At 35.2% G+C, this 23,691-nt stretch overlaps 2 protein-coding genes across 5 annotated transcripts in view; one reads left to right on the forward strand and one right to left on the reverse strand.

Annotated features, from left to right (window-relative positions):
- Positions 1-9,056: 9,056 nt before the first annotated feature.
- bloc1s2 (biogenesis of lysosomal organelles complex-1, subunit 2) lies at positions 9,057-12,596 on the reverse strand. Its single transcript, XM_051137831.1, has 5 exons — positions 12,280-12,596; positions 11,855-11,971; positions 11,574-11,693; positions 11,367-11,471; positions 9,057-9,556 (listed from the first exon to the last, which is right to left on the reverse strand). The coding sequence occupies exons 1-5, from the start codon at positions 12,437-12,439 to the stop codon at positions 9,525-9,527; spliced, it is 534 nt and encodes a 177-aa protein (XP_050993788.1). The 5' UTR covers positions 12,440-12,596; the 3' UTR covers positions 9,057-9,524.
- Positions 12,597-13,930: 1,334 nt separating this feature from the next.
- The window catches only part of usp24 (ubiquitin specific peptidase 24), a 74,144-nt gene continuing 64,383 nt past the window's right edge, over positions 13,931-23,691 (forward strand). For 2 of the 4 annotated variants that reach the window (XM_051138099.1, XM_051138101.1), the window contains exon 1: positions 13,932-14,392. In XM_051138099.1, the coding sequence (XP_050994056.1) occupies positions 14,111-14,392 (282 nt within the window). In that variant the 5' untranslated portion in view covers positions 13,932-14,110. Of the gene's footprint in view, positions 14,393-19,016; positions 19,192-23,691 lie in introns of those variants that run through there. The other 2 variants (XM_051138100.1, XM_051138102.1) reach the window with 2 other exon arrangements.

The raw sequence follows: 23,691 nt of genomic DNA on the forward strand, positions 1-23,691 counted from the left end.
ATGAGGATGTTTGTGAGTAGATTAAGCTACCAATCCAAAACATTCCAGTCAATCTGTTAAATTCTCACTCACCATGATTCAGAGAAAGTTACAAAAGAAATCCGTCCAATCACTCAACTCTGACACACAAACACATTTCACGCTCTCTATCGCTTGCTCCCTCACTCACAAACACAATTCCTCCCAGGCTCCCGGGGGAAGGACTTAGATTTATGTATGTTTATTTACTTCAGCACAAGCAGTCTCCTGTGGTCTCGTAGGGTTCAGCATTCCCAGAGGAAACACAGGAATTTCTTTCACCACAAATTCAAATAGCCGACCGCACGATTCCAAGGAGCTTTTTATCACTTCTTCTCATCAAAGAAAGTCTATCTTGGATCTTAATTTCAGTACTTTGTTAGAGGCTATATGCTCTAGTTTCTAGTGTAACTGATTTGAACTTACTTCTGTCTTCTACTCAGAACTGCATTTCTTTTCCCAGGTGTTTTGAGGGGGCTTATTTGTGCTTGTGTCCTGTTATAGAAGAGATTGCTCAACTTGCTTTGGAAGCTCTTGTGAAAAAATAAGTAGAGTTTAACATACTTTTAAAAATAGTACTATTTACAGAAATAATAAGCTGTGCTTTAAAAGAATATACTAAGCAAGTATGCAGAATTTCGTACCCACTCAGCAAACTTAATACAGAAGTGTTTTAAATGCTTGAAAGTCATGAAAGTTTACTCTCTCTAAGTACACTTAAGTGGCCTTTTATTTCATTTATAATGTATTATATAATCCACAAGTTCTTTTGAAAAATATTCTTTTAAGATGTGCACATACAATACAATTAAGCACATTTTTTACCACAAGGGAGTTCAAGACCATGGCCTGTGACTAAAGAATCGTTTGATGAAAAGAAGGCTAGCATATTGTTAGCATCACACTCATGTCCTAAATTAAACACAACTGGCGGATGGTGAGTCATGCGCCGGCACTGGGAACCAAATGTGTGTTTAAGTACACAACAACCAAAATATTTGGTGCTTGTATTAGGTAGACAGGAATCATTGGGAGGCCACGGTTTGGTTGTCTTTCATATAATAAACTTCCTTTGATTTCACAACCATTGGACCAAATATGAGACAAACATTATTTTGTGTGTTATTAAATATCAGATAAACACATTATTTGTCCTTCAAAATGTTTGCAAAGAGGTAACAATAATACAAATGACTGCATAATATGAGGAACGTTTATACTTCATTTTTCACCACATCGTCTACAAAGAGTCTCGTAATAGGAATAATGATTCTGAATGATTCGTGAACACCACATGACTTTACGAGCTCTGTGTTTGTTCTGAACCCATCGGTGAAAAATCTACTGAGGTTGAAGGAGTTCATGCATGTCACATTTGTGGTGCGCTAATGTGTTTTCTGTGGCGGAATCGGGCAATCAGCCATTTTCAACACAGAGATTCTCCTCATTTAGACATATTGCCGTTTTCTGTTACTGAAACACACTTTAGATAGTTTAGACACTGAATTTGTGTTGGCCTCTGCACATGTTTTGAGTGAAATAATCCTCTTTTCACCCTTTTATTCCAGAGTTATGACATTGAACGTGTCAGTATTAGTGTATATTTCATACAGAGAGTAGAAAGCACATCAGGATTTGACATTGAGATTCATTTATACAACAGTACGTTCCGGACCTCAAATTTGATTGGTCAAGTTGTGTTCCAAGAGTGCTGATGTAAGAGCAACCAAGTCCTACTTTTTACTGTTTGTATCACTGCACTTGCCAGTAGTGTTGTAGTCAAGACCACCTAAACTGAGGACAAGACCAGAGTGCGTTGAGACCAAGATAAGACCAAGACTTTGAGGGGTTGAAACCAGGGCCAGTTGCTCAAACTTAGCCTCTGTATTAAGACTGTGTCTTAAGTATGACCAACTAGCAAATGGATAATCAGTCTTTTTAGATTCGACTTAGACTAATATATAAAATATACAGTGGCAATCAAAATTATTCAACCCCCCAGAGACTGAAGTACTTTACAAATACAAGCTTTTCTGAAGGCCCACGACTGCGTCTGTAACAGATTACTGATATATTAAAAGTGGTAATGTCAATATATAATTAATAATATTAATAACACAGCTATGTCATAATTATTCAACCCCTATTTAACATTGCTGTTTTTAGTCACTTATTTGTATGGTGGGGAACTAAATTGCCTTAAAACACAATTAAACCTTTAGAAACTCTATTAGAAAACAGAATTCGCTTGAGCTAGCCAATGCATGTGCTAAAGTAGCTGATATGAACAAAGTCAACAGAGCTTTCACAAAAGCTGTAGAGAAGCTATAGAGAAGAAATAAATTTATTAATTTACACTGACCAAAATTATAAACGCAACACTTTTGTTTTTGCCCTCATTTTTCATGAGCTGAACTCAAAGATCTAAGACTTCTTCTATGTACACAAAAGGCCTATTTCTCTCAAATGCTGTTCACAAGTCTGTCTAAATCTGTGTTAGTGAGCACTTCTCCCTTGCCGAGATAATCCATCCACCTCACAGGTGTGGCATATCAAGATGCTGATTAGACAGGATGATTATTGCACAGGTGTGCCTTAGGCTGGCCACAATAAAAGTCCACTCTAAAATGTGCAGTTTTATCACACAGCACAATGCCACAGATGTTGCACGTTTTGAGGGAGCGTGCAATTGGCATGCTGACTGCAGAAAAAGTCTTAGATCTTTGCATTCAGCTCATGAAAAATGGGGGCAAAAACAAAAGTGTTGCGTTTATCATTTCGGTCAGTGTATAAAGTTTAAGGCTATATGAAGATTTCCAAGACATACCTAGAGACAAGGCTGGCAGCCTTATTCCTTAGTTCAAAATGTGTTTTAAACTACCTTTGAGGGTGTTGAACAAAAAAGCACAATATCATAAAATGTTCGATCAGAACAGCTGAGGAAAAACCTGCAATGTACAGCCAATGTACTTGCAAGATGACCTGACGAAAGAGGGAAAAACATTTCAGTGCAGAGTATAAGAAGAACACAAGACAAGTATGGACTTCGTGTTCTGGCATCTTTCCGAAAACCACTCTTGACTACCAAGAACAAAAAAGCCTACTTGAACATGCTCAAATTTATTTGGATAGACCTGTGGAGTTTTGGAAGAATGTTTTATGGTGTGATGTGACCAAACGAGCACCTTTTGGACCCATGGATCAGTGGTATGTCTGGTGCAAAAAAAAAAGCTAAATTTATGAGCAGAAGAACACCATCTACACTGTCAAATTTGGAAGTGGGCCAGTCCTGTTATGGGGGTGTTTCACTGTTGCAGGAAGTGGAAATCTAGACTGTATGAAGGACATCATGGATTCTTTGTAGTATCAGGCCATTTTATCAAGAATTTTGTTGCCTTTGGTGCAAAGACTGAAGATGATAATCAGTGAACTTTCCTGCAGGACAATCATCCCAAAGTATACATCCAAATCTACTTATGCTTGCTTTAGGGATCAGTCATAAAATGTTCTTGAGTGGCCTGTTCGGTCTCCAGATTTAATTCTCATTGAAAATATATGGTTGAATTTGAAGAAAGCAGTGGCAATGTGAAAACCAAAGATTATCAGTGATCTGAAAGCTTTTTCAGGCAAGGAATGGGCCAAGATTACAGTAGAGAGGTAACAGAAGCTTCTAAACACTTCCAAGCAGCGTTTATTGGTGGTTTTAAAGAATGAAAGATTCTGCACCAAATTTGGCTTTTGGGGGTTGAATAATTTTGAACAGTACCTTCTCAGAATGACTCAAATGTGCATTAATAAACTTTCTCTAATGTTTCTCTGCAGCAAAATGCCTTGCAGGTCAAGGGGGTTGAATCATTTTGATTGCATCTGCAAAAAAATCAGATTACAAACTTGTTAGACTAGTCTAAACCTTTTATGCAACTGGCCCCAAGGCAGGACAGGGCAGAGTCAAAACCAAGACCACATTTACTGCCTGAAAAATGTCTTATAATTAAACATTAAATGCAATTAGAATGATAGGACAGTATTTAGGGCTGTTACTGATCAAAGGAAAACACTAACAACAAAATTAATCTTTGCACTGCAGAGGTGGCGTAGAAGTTGCATCTGAATTGGTAGTGCATAAATATATTGTTGAGATTAATGTTGTAAAAATAACATTTTGAATATTGAAATAGGATGAAAAAATACTATTAAATACAAAAATAAAACTGGCAGTAGCTAAATGGTGGCAGCTAATCACTTAATGAATGAGTCGAAGAATCATTTATTCAACTGATTCGTTCAAAGCAGCTGTTTCTTTCAGTAACGAAACAACGCTGTGTGTTGCTCTGGAACTAAACACTTTTTGCAAACAGAAAACAAAAATAACAACTTTATTTAACAATTTCTTTTCTTCCCTGTTGGTTTTTGATGCGCATTTATGAGAATACCATGACGACTCAACCGATTCGTTCAACGGTACTGCTTTATTGAGAAACTAAACAAGCGATTGAGTGTCATTGATTCATTCACTTAACTGATTCATTCAGAAATGCAGCTACTTTGTTACAGAAACGCAAAATCACTGTTGATTCTGCTGTTGACTCTGTTTACTAAGACTGAGCAATTTTTCCCTAAAATGTAAGGTACTCAATATTAACTTGTTTAATGTACTGTTTTGTTAAAGCAATATCACATTTGCAATTGCGCTGCTAGTCTAATCTCTCAGCACTGCTTGTGTGATATATATCCTTAACGTATAAATGCATAATTTTTGGAGCTGCATCACTGAAAGGTCCTTCCTGTCATAATATATCATATGTTAACCCATGTGTATAAAACATACCCTTTCTTAATGTATTACTCAATGTGCCGGTCCTGAATAATGCCAGAAACCCAGTGTTGGCAGTAATTCAAAGTGCGTAGGTTAGCACAGGTTAGCGGACTTAAAAGCCCCGGAGGCAACTAGAACATTAGCGCCACTCAACACTAATTACCCACTCGAACTGGGGTTCATAATTAGCCTTGTCAAAAAATGTGATTAAGCACTATATCCTCATGCATACAAATGGCTGTATCCATGACCTCTGCTGCTCTGCCCGAGATTTGCCCCGCAATGTTAAAACTATTTAGGTGGGCGTAGCACCCAGTTCAGCCAGCAAACAGAGCAACTCGTGATGAACAAAATATGACTCTAATCATAGATATATGCCAGATGTTTGTAAAAGAAATGCTCTGTGTTTGAAACTAAGCTTTTTTTTACATAAAAGCACTGGAGAAACAGAGTCCCCGGAGGTGGGGAAACTAACCAATGAGCATCTCTCATCACTGAAGCCCACTAACAGCATAAATCCGGCTGTACAAGCCCCGTGGACTGGGGGAAGTGTTGATTAATGAGTCATTGTGCTCAGTTACTTTTTCCTTTGCTTTTAAGTGAGTGTTATAAGCAGCATTCCGGGATGTAATTACTGTAAACACAACATTCGCACAGCATAGCATTAGACGTCTCTGAGGCGATTACTTACACAGATATTTCCACAGAAATTCTGCCACCTACATACACGTTTCCAGTAATCTGGTCTCTTAGGACTAGATGAGTAACTTCAGATTGACATAGAGCTGGTAATATTTGAAAAAGGTGAACTTTGATCATATTTTTATTAGGTTTTTGATTATTAATTAGAGAGTGCAGAATGTCATGTCTTAAATGTGTACCTAAATACACTTTTTCCTCAGAATTCTGAGTTGATTCATTGTGTGTATTGACGTCTTTATGCAGTTTAAATAAATACATTGTGATGTTCATTCGTTCATTCGTTTTTTTTAAAGAAACCTAAAAAAAGAAAAGCTTAAAGTAACGCAGAAAAGACAATCGGTTTAAGTGTCATTGATCTGTCACTGATCTGTCATGACACATTAAAGAGCCACAAAATGGTATTTGTTTGAATTTCTTGTAAAAATTACATTTTAAAGCTGAGACCTTGTTTCATTCCAGAAGTAAACTGCTCTCCCTTGTCTGTCGGCAAGTTGTGTTTCCTCTTTGCTCCGCTATGTATTTTTGCGAAGAGTCAATTATGACGTTAACTCACATTTGTGAGATATGAACTTGTAAAACTGAAACGTCTGAACTATGAGATATAAACTTACAATTTTGAGAAAGAATGTCAGAATTGAGACATATGCTCACAATTTTGAGATATAAACTTGTAAAGCTGAGATGAAAAATCTAAACTGTGAGATATTAACATACAATTCGGAGGAAAAAATGTCGGATTTTTGACATGCTAATTCACAATTTTGATAAATAAACTTGTAAAATTGAGAAAAATGTTGTGAGATATAAGAAGTTGTGAGAGATAAACAGTTCTGAGAAAAAATGTCAGAATTGTGACATGCTAACTCACAATGTTAAGATATAAACTTATAAAACTAAGAAGAAAAGTCTAAGTTGTGAGAGCTAAATATACAATTCTGAGAAAAAAATGTCAGAATTTTTACATGCTGACAAGTTTTGACAAACTTTTAAAGCTGAGACGAAAAATCTGAATTGTGAGATATAAACTTACAATTCTGAACTGTAACATGCTCACAATTTTGAGGTAAAAACTTGTAAAACTAAGAAGAAAAGTCTGAATTGTGAGGTATAAACTTACAAATGTCAGAATTGTGACATGCTAACTCACAATTGTGAGATATAAACTCGTAAAACTGAGAAGAAAAGTCTGAATTGTGAGATAAAAACTTACAATTCTGCTAAAAAAATGTCAGAACTGTGACATGCTTACAATTTTGAGGTAAAACCCTGTTGAAAAAAACAGCATATGCTGGTTAGGCAGTTTTTGATCCTGGGATGCTGGTTTTAGCTGTTTTATGCTGGTCCTTAGCTGGTTTAAGCTGGTCCTGGACCAGCACATGACTAAGGACCAGCATAAACCAGCTAAAACCAGCATCCCAGCATCAAAACCTACCTTTTTTTCAACAGAGAAACTTGTAAAACTGAGAAGAAAATCTGAATTGTGAGATATAAACTTACAGTTCTGAGAAAAAATGTCAGAATTGTAAAACTGCGACAAAAAAAGTCTGAATAGTGAGATATGAATGTACAATTCTGAGGAAGTAAAATGTCAGAATTGTGATGTGCTAACACAATTGTGAGAAATAAACTTGTAAAACTGAGAATAAAAGTCTGTGAGATATAAACTTACAATCGCGAAACAAAAAAGCCAGAATTACCTGTATTTTGAGGCAGAAAAAAATTTATACGTAAACTCTGTGAAAAAAACTGTGAGAAAAAAGGCCAGAATTGTGAGAAAAAGGTTGATGGCAATAACATTCGTTTGTTTATTCATTAATTAATTCAGTTAGTTAGTTAGTGGAGGAAACAGGCACCTGCTGTTAAAAAAAAAAAAAAAAAAAAAAAAAAAAAAAGTCTATCTGCTGCCTTGTGCTACATTTATCCGTGAAGAAGCAGAGCCACAATGCCACCAAAACAATGTTTTTCCACAAGACACATGCAGTTCTATTTCCATAAAATAAATAATTTAAGTAGTCTAGCTGTCAATCATACAAACCAACAGTAGTGACAGATTTAAACCAGTTGCAGAGGTTAAAAAGACAAAGCAGCATCTGTTTGTGGAAAAAAGAAACAACAGGACTAGCACCAAACAAGTGCATAATAAATAAAACAGTACTTCTGTTAGCTGCATAACAGTAAAGTGAAGGACAGCTTATCACTTCTTTGAGAGATAAAGCAAACCTGCTATCAGTAAGCAGAGACGGGTCTTTATATTGGCTCAGTGTTGTGTTTATGTGTCAAGTGTTTTTAAAGAGCAAATACATCAAGGGAGTGAAAAAAGTTTCTAGGTAAAGAGAACAATACTGTGATGTTTTAAACAACAAACGTGTGTGGTTAAAATCAATGCGACAGACAAATTTGTTCAGGTTTGTTCTTTCAGACCATTTTTAAATGGTGAAAATATCAAATATGTCAAAAAACTGATATCATATTGCATAGTGTTGCACTTATAACACTATAGAGAGTGTAAATGAATGTGGGTTGATACAGTAATGGTTATGGACCGTTACACTGTCTATAAAGTAAATGAAACACCCCCGTGCTGATTATTTTGGTATCCTGACATTGGAGCCTGAACATATGATACATTGGCCCCTATCTCTGTGGATGAGCGCCTCACCATACATGGCTCTGGATCTATCACTGTGGCTTATAGTCAAATTCAGGTTAAAGGTTGAGACAGACTATCTGTGGGCTTCGCCTGCCCTCTGGTGGATGTGAAGAGAGAGGTTTGAAACGGCACTTTGCATTTGGTCATTTGCATGACCACATAATCTAAAAGCAGCTGCAAATAATCAGAATTTTTTATTTAATTTTTAAAGGTTGAAAATGTGAGGCATGTTTGTTAGCTGCACTATATTAACATATGTACAGTTTACACCCCTGGCTCGTAATGCATCGTGTTTCCTTCTGAAGCATCAGTGAGCGTTTGAACCTTCTGCAATAGTTGCATATGAGTCCCTCAGTTGTCCTCAGAGTGAAAAGATGGATCTCAAAATCATACAGTCATTGTTGGAAAGGGTTTAAATACACAAAAATGCTACAAAAACAAAGAATTTGTGGGACCTGAAGGATTTTTCTAAAGAACAGCAGACAGTTTAAACAAGGGACTCATGAATAACTATCACTTAAAAAAAAAAAAATATATATATATATATATATAATAATAATAATAATAAAATATATAAATATATAAATATATATATATATATATATATATAATTTTAATACTTTTATTATTATTAAAGTATTAAGAATCAAGTGTATGTAAACTTTTGAACAGGGTCATTTTTATCAATTCAAATATTATTTTCTATTGTGGACTACATGTTCATCTTATGTGAAATAACTAAATATACAATAACATGCATTTTGTATGATCCCTCTTATTTTGGTAAAATTAACATTTTGCAGATTCTGCAAGGTGTATGTAAACTTCTGACCTTTTGACCTTTTCAGTTGTAACAATATTCACTTCACATGTTTTTCATTTTTTTATTTCAAAAATTCACAAATTACATTTAAGTTAGTTAAGATTTTGAAAATAATTAAAAAGTAATACAAGCATTTAACAAAACATCTGCTTTTTTTTTTTTTTAAACACAAACATACAAAAAAAGTCACTATTTAACAGAAATAATGGTTAAATCATCTTTAACAACATATATTGTAGCAAGCTGTTTTAAATATACACTGTACAGGTTTATCTGTATTCATGCTTTGTGAATCTTAAAGGTGTATTTTGTACTCCTGTCCACTGCTGTCATCAATGAGCATTCAATGTTATGTACCTAAGGCTACTTGCTGCGCAACCCATAACCTAGAGACTATGACGCTGCCATAGTGTATGTGATGTGATCATTCTGAAGATTGTTTAGTGCATAAAACAAACACAATCCAGACTTCCAGATTTTGAAGATGACTACTTTGAAGGAGTTCCTGGTGGCTTTCACCGCTTCTCCAGTTTCTTAAACTTGGCCTCTGTGATAAACACACAAAGAGAAGTAATTACACCAGTGAAATACAAAATACTGAGTAGTTCAGTCACACGTGTGTGTCATATTAATCTCACAAAATGAGCTCAACTATAACAGAAAAGGAGCCTGAGCATCTATTTTGGTCTTATAGCGCCATCTAATGTCTGTTTAATCAGCTAATCAACTGTTCAGTGAATAATTCAGGGGTATTTCATTTTTCAAGAGTTCCATTTTTTACATTTCTCGACATCTTAATATTGCTACAACCGTTTAAAGGTCTACATATAAAGAAACTAATTTAATAAACTTATTAAATCAAAAACTAGAAACATCAAGCGGGGGCTGAATGATGGTCAGTTTATTTAAATATATATGATTTGTAAATCATAAATTATTTGATTTCAGCTAAACCGCAATAGTAAAATGGGAATGAAAGTAGCAGCACAGCAAAGCAAAAATAGACATGGTGTGTGTGTGTGTCATCTGACGTGGGCGCCTACAGAGCAGACGGCTGTATTGATTATGATGGGAAATGAACTAGTTTTGTTGCATCATGAGTATCTCTATCAGACAGGGTAGAGATGGCCTAAAATAATGCCAGAAATAAGTTCACACAAGCTCAAAATATGTTTTATTCTACAGCATAAAAAAATAATAATACCCATTTGTGATTTTTTTTTAAAAGCTTTTACTTGTCTTGAAAAAAATCATGCATCAAGTTTTTTTTTTTTTTTTTATTTTTTTAAGAAGTCTTTTCTGCTCATCAAGCCTGCATTTATTTGATCCAAAGTACAGCAAAAATGTTTACAATTTTTATTTTAAAGTAACTGTTGTCTATTTGAATATATTTTACAATTTAATTTATTTCTGTGATTTCAAAGCTGAATTTCAAAGCTGAATTTTTAGTCACATGATCCTTCAGAAATCATTCTAATATTCTGATTTGCTGCTCAAAAACATTTATTATTATTATTATTATTATTACTATTGTTGTTGTTGTTAAAAGCAGCTGAGTAGAATTTGTCCATGTTTCTTTGATGAATAGAAAGTTCAGAAGAACAGCAGTTATCTGAAATACAAATCTTTTGTAACAATAAATGTCTTTATCATCAATTTTTGTCAATTTAAAGCATACTTGCTAAATAAAAGTATTAATTTCTATAATTTCTTTCCACAAAATTAAATGCTGATCTTTGGATCTTTCTATTCAAAGAATCCTGAAAAAAAATTCTCAACTGCTATAACAAAAAAAAAGATTAATAATAATAATATATAATATAATAATAATAATAAATATTTCCTCAACAGCAAATAACTATATTAGAATGATTTCTGAAGAATCATGTGACACTGAAGACTGGAGTAATGATGCTACAAATCAGCTTTGAAATCACAAGAATAAATTACATTTTAAAATACATTCAAATAGAAAACAGGTATTTTAAATAGTAAAAATATTTCAAAATTGTACTGTTTTTGCTGTACTTTAACAGCTTTTTACTTAAGCTATAAGTATTTAGGCTCAAAAAAATTGTCACATATGTCTTCATTTGTGAAAATTATTATGATGAACAAAACATGCAAGAATCATAAACTCTTGATGATCACAGAGCTTATTTTCTGCAATAATCCTATTGGAAAAATCCTTCCTGTACAGAATGACTCTGGGTATAGGGTATACAAAATAATTCACAGTCCAGACAAACTTAATGCTGTCCTTCATAACTTTTAATCCAATTAAATCTAACATACATAAAAGAAAGTAAAACTGGAAAAAAGAGCTCCCAGTATTTTTCACAGGTGTTTGTACTCACCCAGTTTCTTTGAATATGTGTCAAGTTTATAAGCAGCCTGTTCCAGAGCCGTAACCTGCTCCTCGATCTGGTTAATCTGATCCAGGTAAGGCTGCAAACTGGCATCTAAAGCCAAAAATCAAAACATAATTATAGTTGCAAAAAGCTTAACGTCATATTGACAAAACACACATCGGTTGATTTACATATTGCAGTCAAATTTCTCACATTTCTGATTGAGATCTTGCAGATTGCGGCTGATGTTGATGGATATGTCCTTCATCTCCATGTACTTCAGGCTGGTGAGTTTGTTCATGTTTTCCAGGAGTTTGTAGTCCTCACAGGTTGCTGAGTAAACAACAAAAATTACACACACACACACACACACACACACACACATACACATACACATATATATATATATATATATATATATAGAGAGAGAGAGAGAGAGAGAGAGAGAGAGAGAGAGAGAGAGATAAATAGATTAACTGTTCTTCTATAATTACCAGTGAGCTCTCCTTGTAAGAAAACTGCCATTTTGTCAAACATGTCCCTGCAGAGCTCATTGATGTCAGGTTCAGCAGGTTCAGTGGCCTCCTCTGCTGTCTCCACTCCTCCGTCATCTGTTAAAGACAGGAAACACTGATAGTGTACAAAAACTAGTAGATTCTCAATGCGTTTGATTTCTAAAAGTGCAGTCTAGGTAGACGGTTTACTGGGTTTTGACACTCAGAAACATTCTAGTTACAAATTGTACACAAACCCATTATTCCCCTTGACAACAGAACAGGTCAAACAACCAAAACAGCTTGTATTCACTCATAAAATAACCGACAAACATAATCAATAGCAGCACTGGAACGCAAAGAGAACCACTACAGAAGTTACAATGACTTGCACACAGGCTGATTTGTTTACAAAAGCAGCTTACTGTTATTACTGGGTCTTTTGGCTTTTTGGTTCTCTGTCGCATCGTTTGTGGTCGCGTCCCTCTTGAGCTCCGGTTCGGCTGTGAGCTTGAGCTCGGTCGGGGGAACGGGTGCTTTACTGATGCTGTCCATCGCCGCGGCCTCCTCCCCCGTAGCGGCCATTTTCAGCTCACATGATCACATGACCTGACCCAGTTTCACGTGACTCCTCGTTTCTGGTCTTTTTTCTCTTATGCAGCGAAATGAAATCTAACAGTTTTTTAAGGCTGATGAAACGAAATTGATATAATACGATTTATTTATCGTTTATTTATGTGAAAAATTATGACGTGGTCAGATTTGTTACTATTACTTGTTTTGTTCTTTTTGACATGCATGTCAGATGCACTTACTAAATACGAAATGTGAAATCTAAAGGTGCATCATTAAGGGTTATAATTAAAAAGTATAGGTCAAAAAACACATGTTTCATATACAGATATGGGTGGGGCTGCATGACAACTCTGCCAATTTAAAAAGAGTGAAGCACAGAACAATAAGCTGCTCTGAAATGTATTTCCGGCCGAGTGCATTTCAAAATAACTATTAATTTTACCATTTAAAATAACTGTTTTCTATATTTGAATGTATTTTAAAAATCGATTTATTCCTGTGATCAAAGCTAAATTATAAGCATCATTACTTCAGTCTTCAGTGTCACATGATCCTTCAGAAATCATTCTAATATGCTGATTTGCTGTTTAAGAAACATTTTTTTAATTATTATTTTTATCGTTAATATTTTAAACAGTTGATTACATTTTTTTTAGGATTCTTTGATGAATAGAAAGATTCAAAAATCAGCATTTATCTAAAAATAAAACGCTTTTGGTACATTATACACTATACTGTTCAAAAGCTTGGAGTTAGTGTAAGATTTAATACTTTTATTTAGCGAGGATGCTTTAAATTGATCGAAAAGACATTAAATAAAGTTTTCATAAAGACATTTATAATGTTACAAAAGATTTCAATTTCAGATAAATACTGTTCTTCTGAACTTTCTATTTATCAAAGAAACTTGAAAAAAATCTATTCAGCTGTTTTCAACATAATATTACGTTTTTTTGAACAGCGAATCTGAATATTAGAATGATTTCTGAAGGATGATTCCAAATATATTTTAGCTTTGAAATCACAGGAATAAATTACATTTAAATACATTTACATTAACATAGAAAACAGTTATTTAAAATAGTAAAAATATCTCAAAATGGTACTTTGCTGTATTATGGATTGAAATAAATGCAGGCTTGAGCAGAAGATAATTAATTTCAGATTAAATTAAATTCACTAAAATAATAAAAAATAAAAAGTACACATAGTACATGTTACATAGTACACACTGAATCATATTTTCATTTTCACTCATATTAATGATAAGGGATATGTTTTCATTCACACTTTATGGTGTTAAATGAATTAATGCATGTACTTATTTTTTGTATTTGTATTATTCATTTAATTGTATTACTACGTATTTGTCTTTTTTTATACACGAGTATTTTTCTTACAGTGTTATTTATATGTGCGGTGTGGGCTTTTTTTTTTTTTTAATATTTGACCTTTATTTTGAAAAGCGTTCCCGCCTACACCCACCTAGCGAGCCAGTGGCGTCGCCAGCTTCACAGGCCTGGCGTGGCCCGCTCTCAGCCCCGCTGCCCTCTGCCTGTGACGGGAATCCATCGTGACAGGATACCAGCAGCACTACCGACTGTAAACATGGCGGCGTGCACAGCCGGATGCCTGTGCTATGTGCCCCCTTACTGAAGCCCCGATCATCGACACACTTCCATGATGGAGACAGAGGAGGAGCAGCATATGACCACGCTGTTATGCATGGGCTTCCCAGACCCGGTGGCTATCCGGAAAGCCCTGCGCCTGGCCAAAAACGACATCAACGAGGCTGTCGCGCTGCTCACCAACGAAAGCCCGGGACTCGGATACGGCTACGAGCCGATGGAAAGCGGCCCTTCCCCGGGCTCCGGCCTCAGCGGGGACGGCGAGAACAGCGGGCGCACGGGCACCGGAGGCTTCGATCCTCCGCCTGCGTATCACGACGTCGTGGAAAGTGAGGTATGATTATGAAACGCATTCGCACGGCTGTTTGAGGCGGAACCACCGGCGCTGTCAAAAACCGGAGGGAAAGGCGCTCGCACGCCTTTATCGCCACTGCATAAGCATGCATTACCTGTTGTGCGTGTGCATGCAACACCTGACGAGGATGTCAAGATATTTTCTCTTAACGTTGCATTCTTTGTGCGTGCGTTAGCGGGTTACGAATGAATTCAGCAGAGGCGTTCATTCACATGGCAGCAGAAGTTGTGGGATCTTGGGGGATGGGTGTCGTAGATTGCATTTAGATGCATGACTTGTTAGAGTTGACTTTGTTTTTATTTGTGCGTTGATAGGGAAGCATTCAGCCAATGGAGTATACTGTATACTTGTATACTGTTGAGCAATAGCAGGAAACGTGTGGCTGATGATTTACATATCAGGTTGTTGAACCATCAAGTGTCATTAGACTCCAGCATGTTATATTATCTCTGCAATGAAGCCAATATTGACCGTTGTCACTAGGTTGAATTTATTAGACTGATGAGATACTGCTATTTAGCATGTGAAAATGAATTCCCTGCCTTGGGGTCTGCATTTCGGCACGTCTTGAGTTATTATTTGTCTGGATTTGGATGTGAGGTTTCTGCGGGTCTTAATGTCTTAATGCACCCTTCCACAAATTAAAGACTTAAAAGGTCTTGAATTGAAGTGGGAAATCATAAAGCGATGACATGAAATATTGCACGCCCTCGCAAAAAATAAATATTTTTCTCAGTATTTTTTTTTTTTTGAATATGGATATTTAAATATCCGTAAGTTAGGATGTCTTGAAGTCTTGTTTTCTGAGAAATGTGACATTTATGCTTAAAACAAGAGCAAATATTGTCAATATAGTTTGAAAACATATGTGTTCTTGTTTTAATCATTCTCCTAAAACAAGCCTTTTTATTTTCTAGAAATTTTTCTTCTCAAGTAAATGTGTTTTGATGAATCTTCAGACTTAAAACAGTAAAAGTTATTGTCTGCACTGGATGAGAACAAGCCATAAGCTTTCATATTTTCTTTTAACAATAGAATTAAGAAGTAATGATGTTTTTAAGCTTTGAAGATGTTTACATTTAGCATATTGGCCTTTCAGTTTATTTTATTAGGTCTTGAAAACTTAAATTTACCTTCATAAAACCTTTCGGTAAACGGTATTAGTTCTGTGTGAAGCGTGTTTGATATGAGTCCACTCCACTGAGTCTGATAGATTGCCCAACTGTTGCAGTGTTTCTCTTGCTGTTTCCCCTCATGGCTTTTTTGACCTGTTGGTCAACCGCAGTTAGAGCTGAACTCTAAGTGGTTTGATTTTAATGACCACGTGGGTCAGTGTCAGGGTTCAGCATCTATGCAAAAACCCTTTAAATATGTGTTAATGTTACTACAATTTGTTTTTTATCACTGCTGAAAAGCTATTTTATTGTGCTTCGTTGCAGCTATTTAGGTAGGGAAAGAAAATGTTTGAATATGCTATCAAATATAATCAAGACGATTTCAATCAAGTTGCTGAATATATATTTTTAAAACGGATCATTTTAGAAGAACCGTCAAGTAGGTGTAGTATTTTTAGGATGAAAGGTAATAAACCTAACATATCACTGTTTTTCGTAGGAAGCGAGTTGAGTGTTTAATATTCATTTCATAAGTCACACCACAGGTGAATAAAGCGGCATCTGCTTTATTTCAGAGCGAAAGTCTGTTTTAGCACACTCTTCACACTCCGGTTTATGATGATATTGCAGATGGTGGAAGAGATTTGAAGTGCTTCCCTTTTCGGGTACAGCCTGTTTATGGTATATCATCTGTTTATTATTTCTTTGATTAATGAATTAAAGGAGAAGTTCACTTCCAGAACAACAATTTACAAATAATTATCTCACCCTCTTGTCATCCAAGATGTTCATGTCTTTCTGTCTTCAGTCGTAAAGAAATTATGGTTTTTGAGGAAAACATTTCAGGATTTTTCTACATATAATGGACTTCATTGGTGCCCGATTTTAAATGTCCAAAATGTAGTTTAAAAGCAGCTTCAAAGGCTCTAAATGATCCCAGCCGAGGAAGAGGAGTCTTACCTAGTGAAACGATCGGTCTTTTTTTTCCAAAAATAAAAATGTGTATATTTTTTAAGCACAAAAGCTTGTGTAGCACAGGCTCTGGGATGCGCGTCCACGATGCTACGAATTAGTGATGGGTCATTCTTGAACGTTTCTTTCATTTTGAACGAATCTTCAATGTGATTCGGGAAGAACAAGTCGTCTCGGATGCGCAACATCGTATTAGGTTCTGTACTAGGATTAGTTCACCTGTTTTGAGTCTTTGGGTTTTTCGAGTCGTTCGTTCATCTTATGGGGCTGTCACGTGATGAACGAACGACTCAAACCCAAAAACTTGTCAGATAAGAGGTGAGGTGAGCTAATCTTAGACTAAAGACCCAGGTAAACATGAATGAATCCTTTCTGTTTCTTATAGCATTAAAGTTTTGTCTTGTTTGCAGTGTGATTAACGTTTGTGTAAGCAGTAGATGTGTTAGGGAAGTAACACATAACATTTTATATCTTATTTTAAATCTTATTTTCTCCTACAACTTGAGAGGAGGACATCGTACCTTTTTGTTTATAAACAGCGTTTACAAACTTACTTGCACTAAGTCTTTGTGCGTTCGTTTTGTAAACACTGGGTCTGTAGTTCCGCCTATCGACTTGATTCGATAGTATATAGCATCGTGAGCGCGCATCCCAGAGCCTGTTCCCCACGAGCTTTTGTGCTTAAAATATATAAAAAAAGTATTTTTTTATGTGTGGTTTGGCACAGGTGTTTTATGTAGCATAATTTCACAAAGCTAAAGTCTGTCAGATCATTCTGTTTTTGCTTCAGATATTGAAATTATAATCTAATTTAAATAAGAAACGGCTCATGCATGCAGTGTCTTTGTGTGGATTAAGTTTAAAAAAATGCAGTGGTTGCCTCCAATTTAAATGGCTACAGAGAGTTTGACCTGTAATAGAGAAAATAAACATCTTGTTCATGTACTCATATTTTCGTTCTTTCTTGTCCCTTTTTTAAGGCAATAAATAATGATTAAAATAACCCATTTGTTTGTAAAGCATTGGCAGTCAGAATCGGCCATAAAGAATCAAGATCAGTGCATTACTAAAAAGAAGTGTGTGGTAAAGAATTCAGGATCAGGTTCGACTGGTGAAGCTATTAATCATCAGGATGTTGCTGGCCGTTCCTCTCAATTTTTCAGTTGTGGTGCTCCTTAATATACATTGGGTGCTCCTAAATTTTATTCGGTGCTCCTAACGTTTTGAACTTGGGAGCACCAGTGCTACCAAGTAAAAAAGTTTATTTCAAACCCTGTGTTGTGATGTATATCAGAGTTAAGCGGCTTCTCAAACTAGATGAAATATAGGGCAAGTCTTTTTTGCATGTTGTTTGAACATAAATGTGTGTTGGCAGTGTGTGTACACAACCACCCTACAATGATAAAAATCCATCCAGTGTTTTTTTTTTTTTTTTTTTACCTAAAATCCCCTTTTTCAAATCAGGCCATTTTCAGCTTCTTGTCAGTCACACTGACCAAGGCCGCTCCCATGATAGTTGATTGACGTGACCGTCTTACTTTACACCCGCCCTAAATGAGTGGGTTGAGAACAGTTCAACCGTCACTGTGTGACGGGAAGACAAGAATGTCACAGATTGAGCGATTGAGGTGTTCTGTTGTTGGATGTAATAATGAATATAGCAGTCATCATTTACTCCTGATTTCTGAGCCTCTTAAGACTGAGGGTTAACGTTATTTTTGTTTTTTTGAAGGAAATGCGCCCGGCGATCTACATAAATGTGTCTGTGTTTGCGCAAATCAATTGTGATTAAGCTTCACCCACAGCAGAAGTGAGTTTAAGGGTGTTGTATGCATCTTTGCAAATCGCCTTTCTTAATGTGCTAGTTAGCAAGTTTCATGGCTAAAATAAATATTACGGCTCGCCACCCCACAGACGAGAGGGATGGGGTGAGCAGAGCTCATTAGCATTTAAAGGAACATTCAACAGAACAGCTAGCTCTAAAAAGAGCTGATTTTGACAAGGTAAAAAAGGTTTTACGCTATTACTGAGAAATTTTAACCGAAGCATGTTATAGACTTCTCATTAAGACCCTAAAGAATCATAACTTGTGGAAAATGGGTATCCGATAAACCCTTTAAAATTACCCCGATTTACTCACCCTCAAGCCATCATAGGTGTGTATGGCTCTCTTTTTTAGACGAGTACAGTTGCAGTTATATAAAAACATCCTGGCTCTTCCAAGCTTTATAATGGCAGTGAATGGCTGCTGATTTTTGGAAGCCTGATATAGTGAGTCCATCCATCATAGAAAGTGCTCCACACAGCTCTGAGGGTGAATAAAGACCTCCTGAAGTGAACTGATGCATATTTAAAACTTTATAAACCACAATCTCTGGCTTCTGCTAACTGTCGTACGCACGTACGATGACGTAACCGGTTAGAAGTGACTAATGAGGAGGAGGACAGGATTTCCTTTGCTGTAAACAGTATTTTTATACAAATGCATCAAGTTGCTTCAGAAGGCCTTCATTAAACCCCTGGAGCCATGTGGAGTACTTTTTATGATAGATAGATGCATTTTATTCAGCTTCAAAATCTCAACAGCCGTTCACTGCCATTATAAAGCTGGAAGAGACGGGACATTATTTAACGTAACTGATTGTTTTTGTCTGAAAGAAGAAAGTCATATACTCTTAGGATGGTTTGAGGGTGAGTAAACCATGAAGTCATTCTCATTTTTGGGTGAACTATCCCATAATGTTTTTATTAAATACTGAAGGCACATTAACTTAAAGTAATGTGCATTGATAAATAATTTATAATAAACACTGATACCTTCCATACAACAATTATTGATTTTGATTTCTGTAACTTTCAAAATAACAATTTGGTAAAAATGATCCGAAAAACATCTTTTGTTTCAGGCTTTTACAATGACTTGTCATCGATCAAAACATAACTTGTAGTTGTCGTTCAGACATGATAGGTAGAAATACGGCTATGATGATTAGGGTGGAAATGATATATAGGCCTAGCCATGCTGTTCCAGCCATGTTTGCAATTGCTTCATGTAGAAATTAGGGATGTCACAATTCTCAATATAATATTGAACCGTTTGTATGACATCCACGATTCAATACGCGCTTGTAAATTGTGTTTTTTCAGTTTTGGATTTAAATAACTTAACTTTGGATTTAAATAATTTAAATAAATGGCTTATAAAAATACACGAGATGGCTTGAAGAACACAGATAAACCATATATTATTGCAGATGAGTGTTTATTGTCCTTACATTTCATTACTATTTAAAATGTTTTTTTTATTCAGTTATAGCAATACCGATGCCTTTATCCATATTAGAGAAGCTAGAATGGACTTTGACGCTTATGTGGATTTTCTGCACGAGGGCGCCCTCCGGCATCCAGTATGGATGAAGCCTGTTCTATTTTGCCGTAAAAATCGAAAAAAGAATACCTCTCTCAAAAAAAAAAATTAAGCAGACATATACGAAACCACTCTTTTTCCAGTGTAAAGAGGTTTACGGGAGTATTTTGTTCATTTGTTGCAAAAAAACACTGAAGTGGCAAGATATCAGAACCGAACTGAAAACCGAAGTACGTATTGAACCGTGTAGGGTTGTCAAAAGGTACCGGGTTCGGTACTTGCAGTACTGAAATTTTAAAAACGTCCATTTCCCGCTCACATTTGAGCACTGTTGAGCCAATTTTTAAACATTGCTGATTGGCCATAGTGTTTGAAAGCCGTGTCTGTCAGCGGATCAGTCTCTGTGCAGATGTATTAGGGATCCGCTGACACACGTGGCTTTTAAAACGCTCCCGTTGTGCTTATGTGTGAGCGCTTGGTGAGAAGTGTGAAGCGCTTATCATTGTAGGCAATCACAGTCATGTCTGTCGAGCTCGTGAACACTATGGCCAATCAGCGATGTTTAAAAAAACAGCGCTCAAATGTGAGCGGGAAATGGATGTTTTTCAAATTTAAGTACTAGAACCGTGGTCTAACTGTATTGTTGCATCCCTAGTAGACATGCCATTCTAACAAAAGAAATCCAGATGACATTTAACCTAGATGCTCTCCATTCATCCACCCTTCACGTCTTATGTCATCTGCCTAAAAAGTGTTGTTGGATGACATGCAGGTTTGAAAAACCTGAATGTTTGCTGTGTAATGCTTTTGGTTTTTAGAAGGGTGGCGATCAAAAGTAGTACGTATGCTCAATTACAATATCTGTGAATATTAAATCGCAAAAGATGTTTAAATATGAAGTCTGCTGCACGTGTCTGTGTATAGATGAGCAGCACAGTTTCATCTACAACACATTCAAACATGTGACGTTTGTGGTGTTTTCAGCATCTCTCGGACATTAACCCATAAACGTGACTTCTCAGAGCTGCTCTGAGAATCACTTATTGCCTAAAGTTATAATAAATCATTTGTTGTTTTCTTCATTTGAGTAAATGTAAATCAAATGGATTTCATAGAGCTCTGTGTTTGTGAGGCAATCATGAAGTACTTTTTTGGAAAGATTCAGACATGCCTAGCTGCTTTGTTTACCTCTGGTCTTCCATGTCAGAGGTTGAAAGCACCATGTATCAGAACTATAAATAGAACCAGCAGGCCTGGTCAGGAGGGTACTGGTACACACACCCGGGGTCTCTAGTTACCCAGCCGCTCCGCCCAGCACTGCGCAATGCAGTGGGCAACAGCAAACAGCCTGCTCAAATCACAACTTCCAGGATCACGTGCGCAGTTGCAGAGGAGCATTCGAAATAGAGAGCAGCGTTCTAGGTATTCGGCAACAAACAACTCTGCCTGCCTAAACACCAGGCTTATGAGCAATTAGTTCACACATAGGGGAGGTCTGAACCCTCTGAGGTTGTGTGTTTAGCAGGCGATGGGCTCTGCGCACACACCTCACCCCATTCGTACCATGGCAACAGGTTTGGAATGTGCCTTGTGAACTTACATCGCCCCAAAGGCCAGAGGCCTCCTGACAACACAGACTCTCTCTCGTCTCTTTAGAACAACACGCCAGCCCTAGATTCACTGTGTTTGTTTGAAACATTTGTGTTACAAATTGCAGAAATGACCTAAAAGTCTTCTAAATGGGCACAGAATGTTTGCACAGCAAAATTATTATTATCTCCATCGATGCCAGTAAACCTAATCCTGCATTGAAATGCAGACTAGGACATAACAAGTGTCCCGTTACATACTCGCATGTTTATTTCCATAATCACAGGCACCCTTATGCTAGACTGGATGGGATTCTTGACCTTTAAGAATAGTACACAAGTATGCAAACATGAATGCTTGCATGACTCAATAGTAAGATTATATAATATATATTATATTATATATTGTCAGTTTTTTGCAGTTCATTACCTTTGACGGCATAACACATCTAATATTTTAACAACGCTATTAAATGTAGAGACCTATGATTTCTGCGATGTGGAAAACGCTGATGAAATTGCAGATTCATAAAAATGGAATTTAGAGTATAATACAGAATGTCACGGAATTTGGCAAATTTTGGTTGAATAAATCAAAAGAAGGTCAGTACACTTAAATCAAAAGGTGATTATGGAATAGCGTCTGTCAATATTAAGCCGCAGAAATACTATTTAAATATGAATCCTGCATGTTCTGCGTGTCTCAGTGTGAATTAATGGTGCAGGCATGTGGTTTTGCTTACTACATACATAGTGAACGTGTTTTCAGCCTTTGCTGCCTCAATATGTGAGTACATGAACAAGCAAACAATCTCTAGAACAGCTCTGAGAGTCACTTCATGAGCATTTTACCATTTCTTTTGAGAAAAAGTATCACAGCAACTTGTCAAAATAAAAGTTTGGTTTTTTTTATATATTATATTTTATATATTTACCAGAAAAACAGAACAAACAAACAAGAACAAAAAAGATTTACCAGAATTCATTTACCAGAAAAATGTAAACCCACAGTATTTCTGTGGGGAAAAAAGAAGAAAATTGAGAGGAAGGAAAAAAAAAATCGTATGATCTCAAATTAAATTGTTAAACTGTTAGGAAATTGCTGTTAAATTGTGTAAGTTTCAAAGTTTCATGATTCCAATTAATTAGACATGCTTAATGATTTATTATTATTATTATTATTATTGTTGTTATTATTATTATTATTATTATTATTATTATTATTATTATTTTATTTAATTCAACCATATAACCATTTAACTGTCTCAGAAAACTTTTAACAAAAATTAAAGCAGAAAGAAAATGTAATCCAGAAAAATGTTAAAGAAATTTGGAAAAAAAATAAAACAGAATTTGTGAAAAAGTAAAATAAAATAAATAAATACATCTAAATAAAATGCATTTTATAGGCTCCTATATTAAATGTAATCTTTTGGAGATCTCAAAAAGATTGCACAGTTTTATACTGTACATTATAATGTTGCGAATCTTAAATGTATATGTAAAATTTAAAAAGATTGCTTTTAGTTTTATTTATTTATTTTTTATTTTTTATTATAATTGTTTATTTAATGTATTGTGATTTATTTAGACACACGTATATAGTTGTAATATTGGGATATTATATTATATTATATTATCACTATTTTTTGTGTTTACATTACCTCTGCTGTCATCTAACACAGCTAATATTTTAACAATGCTATAAAATGTAGTCTTTCACAGATCTCCATAAGAATGCATATTTTTATACTGTACATTATAATGGTGCAATGCTTAAATTTATTTGTTTAAAATGATTGCTTTTAGTTATTGTTTATTTATAATTAGGTTTTTATTAATGTATTATGATTTATTTAGACAAAGTGTATAATTTTCATATCGGGATATTGTATATTATGTTATATTATATTACATTACATTACAGTATAGTATAGTATAGTATATTATATCATAGTATATTATATTATAGTATATTATAGTGTAGTATAGTATATTATTATATTATATTATGTTTTGTCACTATTTTTTGCATGTACATTTTACACACACATTTTTGTACTTTCCATTATAATGCTCTGATGCTTAAATTTATTTGTAGAATTTAAAATTATTGTTTTTAGTTTTATTTATAATTAGGTAGTTATTTAATGTATTGTGATTTATTTAGACAAAATGTATATAATTGTTATATTATATTATATTATATTATTAAATTAAAGTTTACTATGCACA

The sequence above is a fragment of the Labeo rohita genome, chromosome 20 (genome assembly GCF_022985175.1).
Source record: "Labeo rohita strain BAU-BD-2019 chromosome 20, IGBB_LRoh.1.0, whole genome shotgun sequence".
NCBI classification, from domain to species: domain Eukaryota; kingdom Metazoa; phylum Chordata; class Actinopteri; order Cypriniformes; family Cyprinidae; genus Labeo; species Labeo rohita.

What these genes read in the sequence shown, in the direction of transcription:
- bloc1s2 (XM_051137831.1), bottom strand. Translation starts at nt 12,439, where the DNA reads ATGGCCGCTACGGGGGAGGAGGCCGCGGCGATGGACAGCATCAGTAAA. An exon ending in CAAAAGACCCAGTAATAACA is followed by an intron (nt 11,972 to 12,279) that starts GTAAGCTGCTTT and finishes TGTCTTTAACAG; the next exon opens with ATGACGGAGGAGTGGAGACA. An exon ending in GCAAGATCTCAATCAGAAAT is followed by an intron (nt 11,472 to 11,573) that starts GTGAGAAATTTG and finishes TTTTGGCTTTAG; the next exon opens with ATGCCAGTTTGCAGCCTTAC.